The sequence below is a fragment of the Streptopelia decaocto genome (assembly GCF_964273445.1).
Source record: "Streptopelia decaocto genome assembly, chromosome: 5".
Taxonomy (NCBI): domain Eukaryota; kingdom Metazoa; phylum Chordata; class Aves; order Columbiformes; family Columbidae; genus Streptopelia; species Streptopelia decaocto.
Genome location: NC_138659.1, coordinates 72,065,032 through 72,084,055, shown reverse-complemented (window position 1 = coordinate 72,084,055; position 19,024 = coordinate 72,065,032). Strand labels below are relative to the sequence as shown.

Below are 19,024 nucleotides of genomic sequence, written 5' to 3'. Positions count from 1 at the left end.
ACATCTCGCCTGGCGCTCGCTTCAGACATCGGCTTCCCACTCATCTCGGTAGGTGCGAGATGGGCTTGTTCCCACCGGCAATTAAGTGATGAGAAAGTTAGTATTCCGCTCAGTAGGAGGTAAGTTGTTACATTACCGTGGGTTTGCAAGAATATTGGTTTTGTTCACGATTTAATCGATTTTTTCAGGTAGAATTCAAAAAGTGGTAAAAAAAATATTGCTTTATAATAAAAAAATCAATGAAGTTACAGTAACTAATCAAAGGCTTCCTTTGTGCAACCTGGGACAAGAACCAAACCAATTTATCTAATGTGAAGGTTTAAAACAGATCTTTTTATTAAAAGTTTACAATAATTTATTTATTTTACAAATGAATAGAAAGTCTCTTGATATATATAATATGAATCACAATACAAAAATATGTGTAAAATTCTGTAATTGAGCAATCAAGCCCTGTTTTAGGCCTGTCAATTACTGTTTCAGCACTGACCAAACGTTACGTATTTAGGATATGGTTGTCAGGATTATATTAGAGAGCACAAGTCACGGCACGCTGGCCCTTGGGGAAAAAACCAAACATTTTCTCTGGTTTACATTTTGCATAAGTTTACAATAGTTCCTTTTTATAAAATGTACAATACATAAGTACAGGGTTTAATACACATATTCACAATACGATTTCCTGAGTCTAAACTAAATCCATGTAGGTGCCGGCGCACGCTGCCCATCACGAGGCGGTGGCGTTGGGGACACGCGGGGACGTGCCGTGGGGACACGCAGAGGGACTCCCGGGCGCGTCTCTTGGCGTCAGGAGTTTGTTCACAAGCTGTGTAAGGCACTCGCGGATACTCTGAAGGCTACAGATAGTACTAGAGCAGAACACTGTCCGGAACAGCCACAGTCCTCCGACAGAGTACAGGCCTGAGCCCCCCAGCGTGGCAGAGCCAGCTGCAGTTCCCATGGATTTCAGTTTAGACGTGTAGCGCTGCGGCAGCCGGACCACGGCACAAGAGCCCACGGGACCGGGCAGGAGCCGCCCCGGTGCTGCCCGGACCCCGTCCCGCAGCCGCACGCCGCTCCGGGGCTCGCGGGTGAAACGCAGCCGTCGCGACAGATCGGTAACGCACCCAGGGATATGCTTGGTTTCTCTGCCCCCGTCCTGTTGTTGTTTGAAGGAAATCTGGGGAATTTCTGAGGTGCTCACAGGTGAGAAGCCAGAGCGGTTTCAGCCCCTGGCTCACGCTGGTCACCTGAGGAGCAGGACAGGTGGGGGTCCCTCCCCAGGCTGTGACCCCCCCGGCTGTGCTGCCTCACACTGCACCCCAGGATGGGGCTGCAGGAAAAGCTTCATCACAGAGACCCCATGAGGGCAGTGACCCCTCTGCGGTCCTGTGGCTTTGAGAACATGGTTTTAAAAGCTGCGCAAGAGCCAGCGGTAAGAAGAGAGCGAACGAGGCGTGACACGCTCGTCCCGCGGGTGACGGGCGGCACCAGCTCCAGGACGGCTCCGGGCACGGCCAAGGACCCATTGCACCGAACCCCAGAGGGATCAAACACAAAGTGACTGGAAATTGAGCGAAAGCCCTAATGTTGGAATTAAGGAGCACGTTTATGTAAATATGCTGTCTCTGCATTTATAAGAACCAGTTTTGAAAACATTCTTTGAGCCATTTTTTTCTTTCTTTCCTATGTACATATCTTTTTACATATTAATATTAACATATACATAAGCATAATCCCTTATTTACACATGTCCCTGTCCTGTACAGTTAGCTTTTTAACGAAGAAAACCAAACCAAACCCATAACTAAGTCTAATTAATGGGACAATGGAACTGAAATTCCAGACACACACAGCGTGCAGAAGCGCGGCCGAGCAAACAGCGATGGAATGGATCCAGGCCCCTTCCAAACACCCTCCCGGTCACTTGGCATTTAACAACCTTTTAAGCATGAAATACAGAAGTAAAAATGTAGCTCATCAATGTATTCCCAACATTAGTATCTGGTAGAATGCGAATCTGTTCAATTACTTTTCTAATATAATCATTTGCTGATATCAGAATCCATAACCTTTGACTTAGAATGTCACATTACGTTAGTACAAATGGAACACTTCTCAGAACAATTCATTTTCTCACGTTTTTGTAGTTTAGCTCCCTTTGCTGTTTACACTGTCCAGTTCAAACAGACGATGGATGTACAAGTGGCTGGAGAGTTTTCAGAATTACAGTGTGAAGGGATTTTCTTCGTAGCTTTACAAACTCAACACGAGCTTTGGAAGCGGTACACGTACCTACGGAATAAAATAAACACGAGGGTTAACTACAACCGGGATTTTCTCTCCACACGTGATTTTTAGTCCCAAGCACTACAACATTTCCGTTTCATGGGGTTTGCTAGATTGTGTAACTAGCTCCCAATTAAGTGTTCCCGGGATGGGGACCCCAGGGACAGTGAGTGCACGAGCAGAGACCGCAGCACCGAGACACCAGCACCGCGGCAGCCGGGCCGGGAAACAGCAACCAGGTGATTTGTTTGGTAATTAGTAGTTATCCTCCTACCGCAAATTAAAGGAAAAAAAGGCTGAGACAAACATAGCTCAACTCCTGAGCTGCCAGAGAGCTGGTAAAGCTGCTGCATTCAGTGGCAGAACTTGCCCTCCGAGCAGAAATGGTCCCCCCTATTTCCACTCCAGGATTTAGTGGCCATCCCGTATGAATATACAGCCCCGTATGGACATACAGTCCTGTTCGGATATACAGCCCTGTATGCATATACAGCCCCCTGTGGATATACAGTCCCACGTGGATATATGGCTCTGTATGGATGTACAGCCCCGCATGGATACACAGCCCCATATGGATTAATGGCTCCATATGGATATAGAGCCCCATATGCTACCAGGAGAGCAATCAATGCCAAATCCTGCTGCCAGGGCCTCCCCAGTGCCCTGGGGACAGGGTGACACCGCTCCCGCGGGGAACATCAGCCCCAGGAGTCTCAATAAGCGGTTCCTAAGAAGACACGGAACTTGGAGAAGGCACGAGTGAGCAAGGCGGGATGTTGCAGACGTCGCTCTGCACTCTGCTGGAGCGTGCGGCCCCGCAGCGCAGTCACAGCGCGTTTGGGTGACGGCACACGGGGTGCGGGCGCTCACCGCGGATCAGCCGCTGGCACCGCAAATGTCACCGAAATGCTGACTGGGCACTGTGCGGGGGGCTGATATTCACTTGTTTCTAAAGGAACAGTTATTCTCTCATCATGCAGTCTTCTGACAAAGAGTTTGGTGGTTTTTTTTTTTTCAGAAAGCTGTGAAAATGGGTCCAAAAAAATATTAATGGGCGGAACTTGAATATTTATGCACCTGAGTGTTCGCTGCACCTGGGAAACTGCAGCCTCACTGAACCAGAACAATCCAGAGCTGCAGTTCCTCAAAGATTATGGATTTTATATGGGAAAGGAATGAGCACCTTAGTTAACTTGTTATTACGCGCAGCCTCTTACCAAGGCTGCAGTGGAAGGCTATATTATATATCTATATCTATATCTATATCTATATCTATATCTATATCTATATCTATATCTATATCTATATCTATATCTATATCTATATCTGTATCATCTATATCTATATCTATATCTATATCTATATCTATATCTATATCTATATCTATATCTATATCTATATCATCTATATCTATATCTATATCATCTACATCTACATCAACATCTATATCTATATCTATACCTATATCTATACCTATATCTATCTATGTTTCTTTATTTACAAATGGTCCTAAGGGGATTTGCTGGGGTTTGTCCAAACACGGCAGGCTGAGCTGTAAATCCCATTGTGCCCGCCGCGGTGGGGTGTCGCTGGCCCTGGGGACCAGCCCGTCCCGGTGACACAGCAGATGGGCCATCTGCCCTCGCACCGCCAGCACCGCCGGCCATATGGCTGGAGACGCGGCGTTGGCGCTGGCCGCGCACCGCGCGCCGCTGCGGGGGGAACACGGGAAACGCTCAGGGAACAATGAAAAGGCAGCTAAACCACAAAGGCAGGAATTCAACTCGCTACATGAATGTTCTACAGCATCTTGCTCTGCTTATGTTAGGCAGAGTTAATAATCAGTTACAATGTGGGTGCAAGCTTAAGTTGGCTGAAAATGTGAATTACCATTTGATCGAGCACCGAACAAGGTGCAGCGAAGGTGTAAGAAGGGACAACCTGTGGTTTTTCTTTTTTGCCCTTTTTTTCTCGCCCCCCATTTTTTTTTTTCCCCTGGCGAGAAGATGGAAATCTCTGCTATTTGCAATGACATTACAGTGATTTACAGTAGCTAAAGATCCAGCTGATAACAGTTACGGATCTCTCAGTTCTGACAGCTGAAAAAAAATGCACCTTAGTTTTAAGTTATTTTTTGCTAATATCTGACTGTGCGAGCCAGACGAGCGCTTGAAGACACCGACACAGCCTCCCCACTTTAATTCTCTACTGTGCAAAAATGGGTCTCTGCAAACAGTTCAGAATGTTCCACAGAAGCATCATCCTGCCCAAAGCTAAAAGTTGTTATATTAAAAAATAAAATAAAATAAAAATTTAAGGTTTTAAGTGCGGAAAGCTGGTTTGGCTACAAAATTCATTGTCCCTTTTGCCCAGTGTTCACCTGTGAGGGCACCAGGGCCGGGAGCCCCACTGCGGGTACCCCAGGAACGTGTCCGTGGTGCAGTTTGGTCCTGGTCGCACTGATCTGGAAAACTTCACATTTCCCCCAATCAAATATTCCAGCTGAAGGGAAATTACCTGACATTATCCATTTTTGTTAATACTGAACATACGCTGCAAAAAACATCTGTTCATGAGCATAAAAGCATTTCACTTTATAACTACTGATAGGGCTGAAATTCAAAAGGCTGTTCTGGGGGCCCTGGGGACCCCTGAAGCTTGACAGCCCCTTCCTGGACTGGGGAGCCCGGAGCTGGTGCTGGATTGGGGATCTGGGCACCACCTCCCCAGCGAGGTGCAGGATGGGGGTTCAGACACCACCTCCCCAGTGAGGTGCAGGATGGGGGTTCAGACACCACCTCCCCAGTGAGGTGCAGGATGGGGGTTCAGACACCACCTCCCCAGCGAGGTGCAGGATGGGGGTTCAGACACCACCTCCACTGCGAGGTGATGGATTGGGGTTCAGTCACCACCTCCCCAGTGAGGTGCAGGATGGGGGTTCAGACACCACCTCCCCAGCGAGGTGCAGGATGGGGGTTCAGACACCACCTCCCCAGCGAGGTGCAGGATGGGGGTTCAGACGCCACCTCCCCAGCGAGGTGCAGGATGGGGGTTCAGACACCACCTCCCCAGCGAGGTGCAGGATGGGGGTTCAGTCACCACCTCCCCAGCGAGGTGCAGGATGGGGGTTCAGACGCCACCTCCCCAGCGAGGTGCAGGATGGGGGTTCAGTCACCATGTCCCCAGCGCGGTGCAGGATGGGGGTTCAGACACCACCTCCCCAGCGAGGTGCAGGATGGGGGTTCAGACACCACCTCCCCAGCGAGGTGCAGGATGGGGGTTCAGACACCACCTCCCCAGCGAGGTGATGGATCGGGGTTCAGACACCACCTCCCCAGCGAGGTGCAGGATGGGGGTTCAGTCACCACCTCCCCAGCGCGGTGCAGGATGGGGGTTCAGACACCACCTCCCCAGCGAGGTGCAGGATGGGGGTTCAGACACCACCTCCCCAGCGAGGTGCAGGATGGGGGTTCAGACACCACCTCCCCAGCGCGGTGCAGGATGGGGGTTCAGACACCACCTCCCCAGCGAGGTGCAGGATGGGGGTTCAGTCACCATGTCCCCAGCGCGGTGCAGGATGGGGGTTCAGACACCACCTCCCCAGCGAGGTGCAGGATGGGGGTTCAGTCACCACCTCCCCAGTGAGGTGCAGGATGGGGGTTCAGACACCACCTCCCCAGCGAGGTGCAGGATGGGGGTTCAGACACCACCTCCCCAGCGAGGTGCAGGATGGGGGTTCAGTCACCATGTCCCTGGCAAAGTGCAGGATGGGGGTTCAGACACCACCTCCCCAGCGAGGTGCAGGATGGGGGTTCAGTCACCATGTCCCCGGCAAAGTGCAAGATGGGGGTTCAGACACCATGTCCCCAGCAAGGTGATAGATCGGGGTTCAGACACCACCCCCCAGTCGCCGCCGGCACCAGCGCTGACTGACATCCTCCAGCCACCACCTCCCGTCACCGTGGCTCCGCGAGACTGGACTAACGAGGGTAACAAGCAGCATGCTGAGTTCTAACCCCTTCTGTCCACCTCCCGTCACAGCTCCGTGCCACACACCGCACACGCGAGTGCAGAGCGCCCGGGCTGCCGGCACGACGCGGCTCACCCGCCTGCAGGGGAGACGGGAATCCCACACGGATGCGCTGTGAACTGCTGCTGCCACAGCACTAAACAGTGCTGATCCTTTGAGCTTTAATAGCAGGGCTTTGAAAGCTGTTTCCTTCCATTGCAAACGATTCATTTGTGATAAAATCTTTCAGAAACAAACTGGATACTCTCACACACACATGTACCTGTGCATAGAAGAAGTCTATAGCATTTCTTTTCGTGATGGATTTTGAAGCAGTGTGTAACAGACAGTGAGAAGAAGATTTATAAGTAAAACTATCTGATGATGCCTATACCATCCAAAAAGCAGCACGTGACAGCACGGCCCTGGTTCCTGTACTCCCACCAGAGCAGCTTACATTAAATTTATCTAGTTTAATCATGCTTTGTTCTTGAATAATAGCTGATTCTGCACTGAAAACTATTTGTTTTGCCCTTTAGAAACCTGGTTTACATGAATTGCTGGTATCATCCCCCAATTATTGGTGGTATTTCAAACAGAAAATTGGTGCTTATGAGTGAATTTGTAAAACATTTCCGTGTACTTTTCATGTAATTGGTGAATGACAGAATACTTTCTAAAAAGACAAATCTATTAGAAAACAGTCATTATGGCAGAAAAATATGCTACAATAGCTATAAAATATATTTCCATATTGTGTAATGTAATGTATCCCCAATTGCTCTATAAATGAGATAATATCACTAGTTGTTACATACCCCAAAAAAACTTGTTTTCCAGCTAAGGAAAAGAATTTAAAATATTTGTCTTCTATATTTGCAATAACGTGGATTTTAAAGACTTCCTTAGTGCTTGACCCTTACAGAGATCTCTGTTTGTGATGTCTAAGCGGCGAGTTTATGGCTGGAATCCCCTATGCAGCGTAGAGCGTATGGCTGGAATCCCCTATGCAATGTGTAGAGTATGGCTGGAATCCTCTATGCAGCATATGGCTGGAATCCCCTATGCAGCGTAGGGCTGGAATCCCCTATGCAGGGTAGGGCTGGAATCCCCTATGCAGCGTAGGGCTGGAATCCCCTATGCAGCGTAGGGCTGGAATCCCCTATGCAGCGTAGGGCTGGAATCCCCTATGCAGCACATGCACCCACATGCTGCCGGGGCTGAGGATGCTGGGGACACAAATCCTGGGGGCGGTGGGAACCGGGGTTCGCATGGGGGGCTCTGCCGGGACCTGCAGCTGGAGGGGCCATCCAGCCCCCTCAGCCCCCTCAGACAGGCAGGAACGGGCTTTTTGTGCTTTCAAAACCAACCTGCAGGGAACGGAGCAATGGATGCAGCAGGAGCAGGGAATCACCATCCGCCCGCTTCCCCTCTTCTGTGCCACATCGGCTCTGAGGGGCAATGGAAGCAAATCACCGAAACAGCTCTGAAGGTGAAAAACAATGAAAATGTGACAATCTGTCCAGAAGCCCGTTGCTCACAGGCATTATTTCTTACTACAGATCACCAGGGTGCAAACACAGCTGAGCTGCGGTGTCAGTACCCGCCGGTTCAGAAGGTTTTGGGTGGGTGGGAGCCCAGACAAGCCATGAACACAGAGCCAGGGCAGCAACCGCGGGTGGACAACACGGGGTGACAACACGGGTGACAACACGGGGTCCTCAGGGCACCCAGGACGCGCAGCAGCCCCAGGGCAGCGCGACGCAGCTGTGTCCACCCCAAGCATCGCGCGCTCTCCTACGTGACCTTTTCGCTGCAGTTTTTAGGAAGCATCGCTGCAGCTGACACCCTCATAAATCTGCTAACTTATACATTTACAGCCTTGGGGATCCTCCAGTCACTCTCTTGGTACAATTAGTGTAGGTCAAAAAGGTTGCTCTGATTTGGCGACACGTGAATGTTTTCCAGCCCTCGTGCAGCGAGGGCCGTCCGAGCGCTGCTGAGGGGCGCTGGTACAGCCCTGACAGCCTCTGACACTCATTGCACCAGTTTGTTGTATCCCCAGGGCGTGTGCCCGTTTATAACAAGCAGCAAACAGGCCATTGGGGCGATCTGGCTTTGGAAAAAGCCATTGACAGAAGAAAATCTCCTACATGTGCCTCCGCAGCTCAGCGTAAAGCTCTTACAGGTCTGGGCTGCTTGGACGTGTTCTCTTTTCCCTCAACACAGCATCCTAATAGCTAATAATACTACATAGTAAGTCAAATATTCATTATTCTCACCTAATTATCTAACTAAAAAGTCTTCAGAATTGTGACTCTTCCCAATCCACCTCAAAACAAAACCTTCACATTTCCATGCTTCTATCTGTACATAACAGCACTGGTAGGGATACACGATGTCCCTGGCATGGTACTATCGAATAGTTGTAGGAGTTTTTTAGGCCTGTTATGTGAAAACTTCATGAATAAAGAGCATGAATTCACAACAAGTTGTGCCTAACAGAACTTTGAAGTAGTAATTAAAAATTAAGTTTAATCCAGCTAATTTGCATTTACACTTAAAATTTGATTCTCCAGATAATATTCACGTGTTTTGTTGTGCATCTCCCTATCAGAAGTGAAAGGATCAGGTCCCTGGCAGGAACCAAGAGAAGGTTCCTGCTAATTCATGCTAGAGCATGTTCAAAAATACGTAAGAGCAAAAGAAGAAAAAATATGTATCAGGATAAGCCCTTCCCCAAAGGTTCTGACTGCTGCAAGCCTTGCAAATTACAGCTGTGCATAATCAATGTATTTATGTATATATATATATGGGGAGTGCATACACAAACATGTTAATTTACAAATACAATGCATTTGTTTAAAAAGCTCGCTTTACAAAAGATTTTTCGGCTATTTATTCCCCAGGCCATTACTGAGCTTGATACATTATAACAATCTGTGTCCTTGTTATTGACAAGAACTCAGCAGGAATAAAGTTAAGGGGAAGAACCCTTCAGACTTAATGACAACTGAATCTGCTCTGCCCGGGAGTAAATGAACGATTAAATGAATGATTACCTCTAAAAACAGCTCCATGGACCAGGCTTCTACCATACGAACCTGGACCCAGTTATGCTGAATGTATATTTTGGTTATAATTATGATTTGTTGCATTTCCCTTACAGTGATGATAGAGATGTGAAACAGCACCCACTGCAGAGCGTGTCTGGTCCCTGAGACACCCCAGAGGCGGCCGGTTTGGGCAGCGATGTCTCTGCGGGGCTCTGTTCTGCAATGTCCCTGCTGAGGGAGAGCCCCGGGGGGACCTGCCCGGGTGCTCGGGTGCAGCAAACACGACATGGAATTGCTGCTGAGCGCAAATTCACGGCACGTTTGCACTCTGAGAAAGCTCTTTGCTCCTTCTCACAGGTGTAAGAACAGCCGTGTGAGCCACGCTGTACCCCAGACACCCCACAAAAAAATAGGAACGCGGGCTTCCCGATCCTGGAGAGGATAACGTAAAGAACTGTCGCAGGTACTGCCCTTGCCCAACCTGCCCAGGACGCACAACCGCCATCATAAACCAGATGTTCTGCTCAGAGGGAAAATCTCAGCAGGTCTCCCTCAAATTATTTTGCTGCGGGAGTTGGCAGAACAGTAACCAGCAGCGTCTTTATAAACGGAGACCTCTCCGTGACCAACACGCTGCGCCCGACGCGTCTCATCCTGCCCCAAACCCCATCTCCTCTCATCTGAAAATGCAGACTGACATTGTCACTTCCGTGCATTTCAGTCTGGAACAGCCCCCAAACATTAAAGCAGAAATACTGTGCAACGAGACACCCTGTGCTTTTATATAGATTGACAACAATTAGTCTGCCAGAAATCACTTTGTTATTGCTGAGCCGCATCCTGCTCTTCACTGAGATCAAGAAAGTTACACAAGATTTACATGGCCCTAGAAATGAGCAGCCTCTGAGTAATTTCCTCTGTATCTTCCCACCAATACTGTTTGCTCAACGGGAGCTTCTCGATGGCTTGAATTTCCCTGCACAGTTCACTTTAAACAAAGCTGTTCGGGGTCATCGTGCACAGCAAAGACTTGCCAATTAGTATTCTAATAATGTAGCTCATTAGCTTTACCACCATACCCCTGTGAAGAAAGCCATTCACAACCCCTTTCAAAATGCATGAATGTATATATTCGGAAGGCAGCTGATAGAACATTACAGGAAAATTCAAGCTCCAGTAGCTCGCCAGCTCCCCTGTGCATCATTTCTGGAAAAATGTGCTGCTGACCTCAAAAAACCAACCTCTTCCGACAACTGAAACATGCCGGCGGAAAAGCACTTTGACTATGGGATCAGTGCATAAACCAATGTAAAGTACTGACTGCAAACCCAAGAGGGTGACAGGCGCTCCAGCACAGGCGCGGGAGGAGGTGACGGATGGGAGCCCCGCACGGCTCCCCAGCAGAGATGGCTCCTGCCACCCATGGATGGGCGAATAACATGGTCTGATTCTGAAGATTTGAAACTGGCATTTCCAACCACTGCCTCGTGTAGGAAATACGTTGTCTATTCTTAAAAGTGCTCAGACCACTTCTAAAAAGAATTTATACTGGTGTAAGAAACACAAGGACAAAAGGATCTGGGGACAGGTGGGTTAGTCTGAGATCACGGTCCATGCTGAGCCTACAGCTGCTGGTCACCATCACCGAGGGGCGTTGGGACACCATCTCCCCACGCTCCTTTTAGACTGAGGTATCCCCTCCGTCCTATTGCTGACAAGATGTAAACAGTTTCCTTTTAATATTAATATTTTCAATTATTTCATTAAGATTAAAATAATTAAGACTGTAATTACAGTATGACCCTGTTACCAACGAGAAACCTTACAGTCAGGAGTCAAACCGGATCCTCCTTCACAGAGGGAATTTCTCTTTGCAAGGATAAGCACATGACCTACTTTTGTCATTCCAGTTTTATCTGTGTCACACTCAGTCCAGGGTAACGTGACATAATGCCTCGAATGTATTTATCAGAAGGAATTTAGTTACAAAAGACATTTTGCGGTCATGATGGGCAACTACTCTGTGCCTGATGTAAAGAGGAGAAACAGCAGGTGTCCAACAGAACAGGCACGGAGGTTCCAAGTAGAATTCTTTAAAAATGTTACTTATCTCTGTCAGATGTTCTTTCTTTTTGAAAATAGTTAAAAAAATGTGTTTGGGGTCTTGCTGTTGTTTGGTTTTTTAATTACATATGATAATTGGGAAAAATATTACAAATTTGGGGATGCTTATGCTCTTCCATGTATGTAAAAGTTAGTATCAAGAAAAACTTATCTTAGTTTATCTGGCAACTTATTTATTTGGAACTAAGCCCGTGCTACCTATTCCTGGGAGCCTCCAATCTCCAATACGACTTAAGATAAGTGCTTGGATTTGCCTCTTGGTTCGCCTGTCCACAGACTTATCCTGAGCGTTATCCACAGGAGCAACAAAATGCTATTCCAGATTCTTATTTTTTGAAAACTGGAGCATTTTCACGCATTTTGGGACAGAGAGCAGGGTTCAGCAAGCACTGGTCTTTCTGGGCACGACAGACACCCCCGGGCTGTGGCAGTGGTGATTTCTCACCAGTCGTCTTGCCGGGTTCTGGTCCCCTGTCTAACATCTGGATATTCTTCAATATTCTTAAATAAAGGAGCTTCAGACAGTGCTGGGGTGACCGCTGCTACTGCCCCATCACGTTCACCAGTCAAGTAACTAATTACCAGCACTAGAAAACAAGTGAAATTGTGAATTTCTGACTACTATTTGACTTTTCAATCCAAAACGAAAAATATTTTTGTCTGTTGCACTTAAATATTTTTTAAAAGCTGCGTGATTGCTCGCTGTTCATACAGATTTGACAGTGTATTTCATGACCTCCCTGGGAATTTTTTGAGTGACCACTGATCTAAAAGCATAAAGTTAACATTTGTGATCATATCATACTGAAACTAAACACCTAAACTACTAAAGAAAGATTGAGGTAAATAAATAATATTTGCATTTGTGTGATCATTAGAAGCATTTTAACCTGAGCAAGAGAGACTACCAGCCGTGTGAAGGGAGTTACACGGTATGTATAATCAAATAACTAAGGGGTTTGCGGCTGATCGGTGCGTCTCACCTGCCAGGAGCTGGTGTCTTCCTCCTGCCTCACGTCTCCAGGATGGGATATAATCACATAACTAAGGGGTTTGCAGCTGATCGGTGCGTCTCACCTGCCAGGAGCTGGTGTCTTCCTCCTGTCTCACGTCTCCATGGCCAGGCAGCTCCTCCAGCGTCTCCTGCTCCGGGATGTGCCCGGGAGCTGATCCTGCGTCCCGCAGCCCCGGCTCCGCGCTCCCGCACGGCCCATCGGTCAATCCCACTGGGTCATTTCTTCTGGGTGGTTCCTCCTTCGGCTGTTTCTGCAGAGGAGCCGTTCCGCCGCCCGCTCGGGGCCGGGGCTCCGCAGCGCCCGCGCTCCCGGACGGGGTGACAGCATCTCCTGTTCCCTCTCGCGCGTCCCCCAGCCCAGAGCGTGCAGATCAGGGACGATGTGTGTTAACGTCAATTCTCTTCCCAGTTGAACTTTTTGCTGGGACAACGTTAAGCCTTTTGTCATCATTCAGGGAGAGTGAATTATAAATCATGATGCCGTCCTTCTCATCGCGCTGCGGGCCATGGTCTGGTGCAAACTCAAAAGAAATTTCCAGCTTGATTTCCTGAACATAGCTTCACATTTTTCCCTAAAACTGGGCTTGTGGGGTATTCAACAAACCATCAGACATACCCTGTGTTGTGAAGAAATACCTTGGAACAAAACCACTTCATTTTCATTCGCATTTATCTTCTCATGAGTTAATCCCTCTGGAACTCTTCCCAAAATCTTCTTTCAAGACAGATTTTTAAATAACTATGAATAACAAATACAAATGTGTGACGCAGAAAACAGGACACGGTCACTTCTACAGAGAAGCAATTTACTCCCTGCTTAGCAGGGAACCCGGATATATTCAGTTTATCTGAACAAGGATCCCGCTCGTCACGCAAAGCTGAGAGCGACTTCAAGCAGCAGAGCCGGCCCCGGGGGAGCCGCGGCGGGGAGGGAGGGGGTTTTGGCTTTCCTCTTCGTCGGCTTAGTTCTGGCTTTTCCAAACGCTCGCTCAGCCATTTCAGCGCTGCAGACGTTTCCATGGACCCGAGCTGAGCTTCAGTCCGAAGGGTGAGAAAGGCTGCACCTTCCATCGCCAGCAGCAAAACACGAGAGATATTTGGGGTGTCTGAAACAGCAACGTCTCTTTTTCTGCCTCGGGAATCAGTGCTGTCTTCCTGTTACTAACGGCAGAAGCAATTCCAGCTTCCTCGGTAGGCTGGAACAAGAACCGAGATTTAAAAACAAGGATCAAAAAAGAGTATGTCTAGCCAAAAATAACATACATGAAATTTCTGTAAGATTTATATTTATATATTATTATTATTATTATATTATATTATATTATATTATATTATATTATATTATATTATATTATATTATATTATATTATATTATATTATATTATATTATATTATATTATATTATATTATATTATATTATATTATATTATATTATATTATCTGTGTGAGCTGTACAACCAATAAAAAAGGATTTGTGCTGTATTCTGTTGACTCTGGTGACTCACGGGGCATGTTCCCCTCGATGTGGTCATTTCTGCCATCTCCAGAAGCACAGATTGGCATTTTATCTCTTATTTACATGGGAAAAAAGGTGGGCCTGGGCAATATCTTAGGGTCCGAAGGTGTGATGCTGGGAGAAACACATTTATTATATAAATGACACGTTGTCCCCAAGCCATTCTGGCTTTTCAAGCCTGAAGACAGGACAAGCTAATGCAAGAGGGTTAATCCAGCTGTTAGCGAGTCAGCCCAGCTGTGCGGGAGGGAGCGCTGCCTTTGGAGATCTCCATTCGGCTGATCTGGGGCACCCAGGGAGCCCCCAATCCTGCGGAGGGTCCTGGTGCTAAACAGGGTGAGGAAGGCAGAGCAGAGGTGATCCGGGCACTTACCTCCTGTGTGCGGCCCGAGGGCTATGACCAAAGAATGAAAGCTAAGGAGAAAAATAAAAACAAAAATAAAAACTGAAAAGGGGGGGAGGAGAGGAAAAAATGGAAGAGAAGAAAGAGAATCAGAGTTTACAGTGTGTTTGGCTGAGAAATAAGCTGTGGTTACAGACAGAGTACAACAGAACTTGCCGTTGGGAAGAAACGCGAGGGTGCGGTGAGTACTGGGGCTGGGCTGGGCTGGGCTGGGCTGGGCTCTGCAGAACCCAGCAGCTCCCGCTGCTCAGCATCGCTCTGCCCAGCCCGGCCCAGCCCAGCCCAGCCAAGCCCAGCCTAGCCCAGCGCTCCGGAAAAATGGGGAGGAAAAAGAACAACAGCTGCATTCTTTTGATACCTCAAAAAATACCCCAAACCCGCACTGCTAAGGTTTGGGTTTAGTTTCAGGTGGAGGTCCAGCTCAGCCCCTGTTGTACCAGAACAAGTTCTCCCATGGAAATTTCACTAGATGGCTCCAGGTGAGGGTCATTTTGGGGTGAAATTCAACAGTTATGGCTTGGCCGGAGAAAGCTCGATGACATTGACCGCAGTGGCAGCGACTGTGGCTGCGGGCGAGGAGAGGAGAGGAGAGGAGAGGAGAGGAGAGGAGAGGAGAGGAGAGGAGAGGAGAGGAGAGGAGAGGAGAGGAGAGGAGAGGAGAGGAGAGGAGAGGAGAGGAGAGGAGAGGAGAGGAGAGGAGAGGAGAGGAGAGGAGAGGAGAGGAGAGGGACCCGTGGTTCCCTCGGGGCGCAGGTCTGCACCACTGCACGTGCAGGCGCTGCGGGCGGGAGGAGGAGAGACCCCAAATCCTCTCCCCATCGAGCCCTCCCGGTGCCGCCCGCAGCTCTCCAGCCTCCCTGCCCGGGCACGTGGCGCCCACGGCCTTGCAAGTCCTGCGATTAGGACTCTACTGAAGGACAACAGAAGAAAAGACTCTATTTCAGCTGGTAACCTTTCCTTCTCAGAGGGACTAATACAAATGCAAGATGGTTTCTCGTGTTAGCTCACTGCACTAACAACCACAAACTTCTTAAAAGGTTGTTTTCTTAGCCAAGGTGAAATGAATAGATGGTCATGTGCACATACAAACACTGTTTCATCTGCATTACCTTACCTTTTCCTCTAACTCTTTTATTTGTCTTTTTTGGCCTTCAATTCTTTCTTCTAGCTCTTTAATTCTCTGTCAGATTTCAAATAAAAAAATATTTATTAACCAACCAAATACAGATGTACCCAGAAGATGCATTATTTTTGGAGATACAAATTGTATGTGCTTGTGCTTCTAAAAGAAAAAAAAAAGGGTTTTAAACTGTAAATGAATCTTCCGTGAATGTCACTATGCACGACAAATTCATGAAAACCAAGAGGCCCTGTTTGCAGGGATTATCCAAGGCCACCGCAATCCTGGCCGCAGGACCAGCCACTCCTGGGCCAGCTCTATGAGCAGAGGCCGGTGCTCCCGGGGTCACCGCGGTCCCATCCGAGGGAGCGTCCCAGCGATCCCGTGCAGCACCCACCTGCTGTGCGTGCTGAATGAGCTCCATCCGCTCGCGCAGGATCTGGGCGTCCCTCTCCCGCAGCTCGCTCATCACCTGCCGCTTCCATTGCTCTACGGCGCTCTTCAGCTTCTCTTTCTCCTCTTCTGAAAGAAGTTCGGAAATTTTGGCTCCAGCTTCTTGCTGCAGGGCATCATAGAGCATGGCTTCTAATTCCAGAATTTGCTAATCAAAGACAATATAAGGCTGTCAGCTGGACCTTGTCTCCGGTCGGATGAGGATTTTGTGAGGCACTGAAAATCCTCCCCCGGGACGGGCAGGAGAGCGGCAGCGGCCGCGCTGGGCATCCCGGGCGGATGGAGCAGGGAGCTCAGCCGATCAACCACCGCAGGCTACGTGACCTGCGGGCTCCCAAAAATACACCCCCGGCAGCTTCTCCTTTCTGGAGACGGGACATGGCCACGGGGAGAAAAGGCAAAAAGAAACCAAAAAGGAAAGGAAAAAGGGAAAAGGGAAAGAGGTTCATAAGAGACTTATTCTGTGAGTCACAGATATTTTTAAATGTAACGTTCAGTCTCTCCATTCACCTTTCCCGGCTGTTGTGTCAGCAGCAGGAGAGGATACGGCACCACTTTATACTCCTGTTGAGTGCTTACAGCGCCTCGTAGCAACGAGGTTAAAATGCCCATGTGAAGGCATTTCCAGCACATCCTCCGGCAGAGCTGCCAGCTCTAAGAGGCTTTATGCTCAAGAGAAACAGATCTGGTAGCTGGGCCCTGTTCTGCAGTCTCATGGTGACGGATGCACCCTCCAGATTTACTGAGATACAGAGTGTGTGGGACATGGACTGGCAACGCTTCCCCACGGGGGACCCAGCAGGGTACCCTCCTGGGGCAGGTGACCTGGCCAGACAGTGTCTCCTGCTTAAAGTCCAAGATGAATGTTATTTCTTCATGCAAGCCAACAACACGACAAAATCTTTTTCAGCAAGTTTGATATAGAGCCAGATACAAAGCAGCAACTGATGGCATCTTTACACACCCTTTCAAAAGCTGGTGGCATCTTGCAGAGCTCTGTGTTTCAGGAGAACATCACTGCTGCAGTGGTGTGGTTGGAACCCTGCAGAGCTCTGTGTCTCAGCAGAACATCACTGCTGCAGTGGTGTGGTTGGAACCCTGCAGAGCTCTGTGTCTCAGCAGAACATCACTGCAGCAGTGGTGTGGTTGGAACCCTGCAGAGCTCTGTGTCTCAGCAGAACATCACTGCAGCAGTGGTGTGGTTGGAACCCTGCAGAGCTCTGTGTCTCAGCAGAACATCACTGCTGCAGTGGTGTGGTTGGAACCCTGCAGATCTCTGTGTCTCAGCAGAACATCACTGCTGCAGTGGTGTGGTTGGAACCCCGCAGAGCTCTGTGTCTCAGAACACAACTGCAAGAGTGCAGCTTGAACTTCTAGACGGGCTGTCTGAAAATGCCATAGATGTCTGTTGTGATAATTCAGGTCAACTCAAAATCATCAAGGTTTTCCACCTGAGTCTGGTGGCAGTGTTTTCCTACTGTGTCAGCAGAGTCAGGACAGAAGAACACAAGCATTTACAACACTAACATCATGGCGGGAGTTACGGAAACTGATGGTAACCAAAAGAGAGCAACCATGTGGGGAGGATCACGTCAGATCTCAGAAGAAGATTCTGCTTGCACTTTAGAAATAATGCCAATGTCCTTGCTTATTGTGTCTCAATAAAATGCTGTTATTTGAAACGCGGGTTTCTGTTGGCCCCAAGCCTCCATTAGACACCCGTCACCCCTCTCTGGTTACACTGGTCGTGGGGCACGAGGAGCGTGGGGAAATGCAGGGTCTGCAGAGCAGCAGCAGTGTCTGGAGTCTCCGTGTGAGCTGAATCCCCCGCCAGCAACCAGAGGGAGTGAAAACCGTGCAAAAAGCTTAGCGGTTCCAGCTGGTAATCGTGTTGGCTGTAGGTAGCGGGGGAAGATTAGTGGCTCCTTGTCCCAAAGGGCACAAAGGAGACATGGAAGGGAAACAAATTACACAAATCTAAAGAGCTTTTGCCACTTGAATTTTGGGGCAGAACAAAACTTTCTTGCTGCTTTCAGGCTGCATTTGTGCCGGGAGCAGAGCCCATGGCTCTGCCTGGGGACAGTCACTGATGCCGTTGAAGAACACGGGACAATGCAAACAACCCATGCAATGCATGGCTGAATGCAATACATCCGTTATGCTCGTTCCTTCTCCACGAGAGGCAGCGCCAAGGAGCTTGTTGCTGTTGGCCCTTTGGTAAATTTGGGACCCTGGACCTGGGGATCCACCTCCCGGAGGAGGGCGAGCGGCTGGCCCGGAGCCACAGGGATGCTGAGGGACGATGGCCAAGGCTCCACTCTGCTGCTATTGCAAGTTTCCGCCTATTCAGATTTATGGATCCGTTTCAGATTTACCAATCTGTTTCAGAGCTCACCCAGTGCCCGAGGATCGTCCCTCTTGGGGCTGATCTGGGGACATGAATCCCCCAAACTGCTGCTCAGAGCAGCCCAAGGCTGCAGGGGATGATCTGGCCTTAGGGCTGAGACTGCAGGTAAGCCAGGCCTTGGGCGCTTCCCAGGGTTTCCACTGGGCACAGGCTGGCTCAAATAGAGCTCAGCATTTGGCAAAATCAGTCTTAAAAATCATCCTCAAAGGACAGAAACCGTGCTGAGTAAAAGCTCCCTCAAATGGTTTGAGATACAGATCATAGGTATCCAGAAAAAGAGGCATAAATACTCATGGCTTCCCAGAAAGTGTAAGATTTAAATGGAACTGAAAGAATGAGATAAATCAATATGAAAGTTTATGCATTTATGTGTTTCATGAGCATATATTGACCTTTTTCCTAACTGAAGGTAACAAGACCGCTGATGACTGAAGAGATGGTTTAAATGGCTTAGGATCAGCTAAAGATGAACCCGACCTAAAAGCGGTTTCATTTCAACTTCACAGAATCACAGAATATCTGCAGCTTTTGGTTACAGAGGCTGCAATCTAAGACCTAAGGAAATGTCTAGGCTAAAATCTCTATTTTGGAAGGAAAGGAAAACATCATTTTCTTATCAGCCATTTACCGAA

General features: G+C 48.5%; 1 protein-coding gene and 1 long non-coding RNA gene across 2 annotated transcripts in view; both read right to left on the bottom strand.

Annotated features, from left to right (window-relative positions):
• Positions 1–419: 419 nt before the first annotated feature.
• Positions 420–13,473, bottom strand: LOC309439692. Its single transcript, XR_014184059.1, has 2 exons — positions 12,556–13,473; positions 420–2,295 (listed from the first exon to the last, which is right to left on the bottom strand). It is a non-coding gene; the product is annotated as an uncharacterized lncRNA (long non-coding RNA).
• A 1,950-nt stretch (positions 13,474–15,423) lies between these two features.
• The window catches only part of JAKMIP3 (Janus kinase and microtubule interacting protein 3), a 47,265-nt gene continuing 43,664 nt past the window's right edge, over positions 15,424–19,024 (bottom strand). The window contains exons 21-22 of the mRNA XM_082053822.1: positions 15,930–16,133; positions 15,424–15,592 (exon numbers count right to left, since the gene is read on the bottom strand). Of these exons, the coding sequence (XP_081909948.1) occupies positions 15,518–15,592; positions 15,930–16,133 (279 nt within the window). The 3' untranslated portion in view covers positions 15,424–15,517. The remainder of the gene's footprint in view (positions 15,593–15,929; positions 16,134–19,024) is intronic.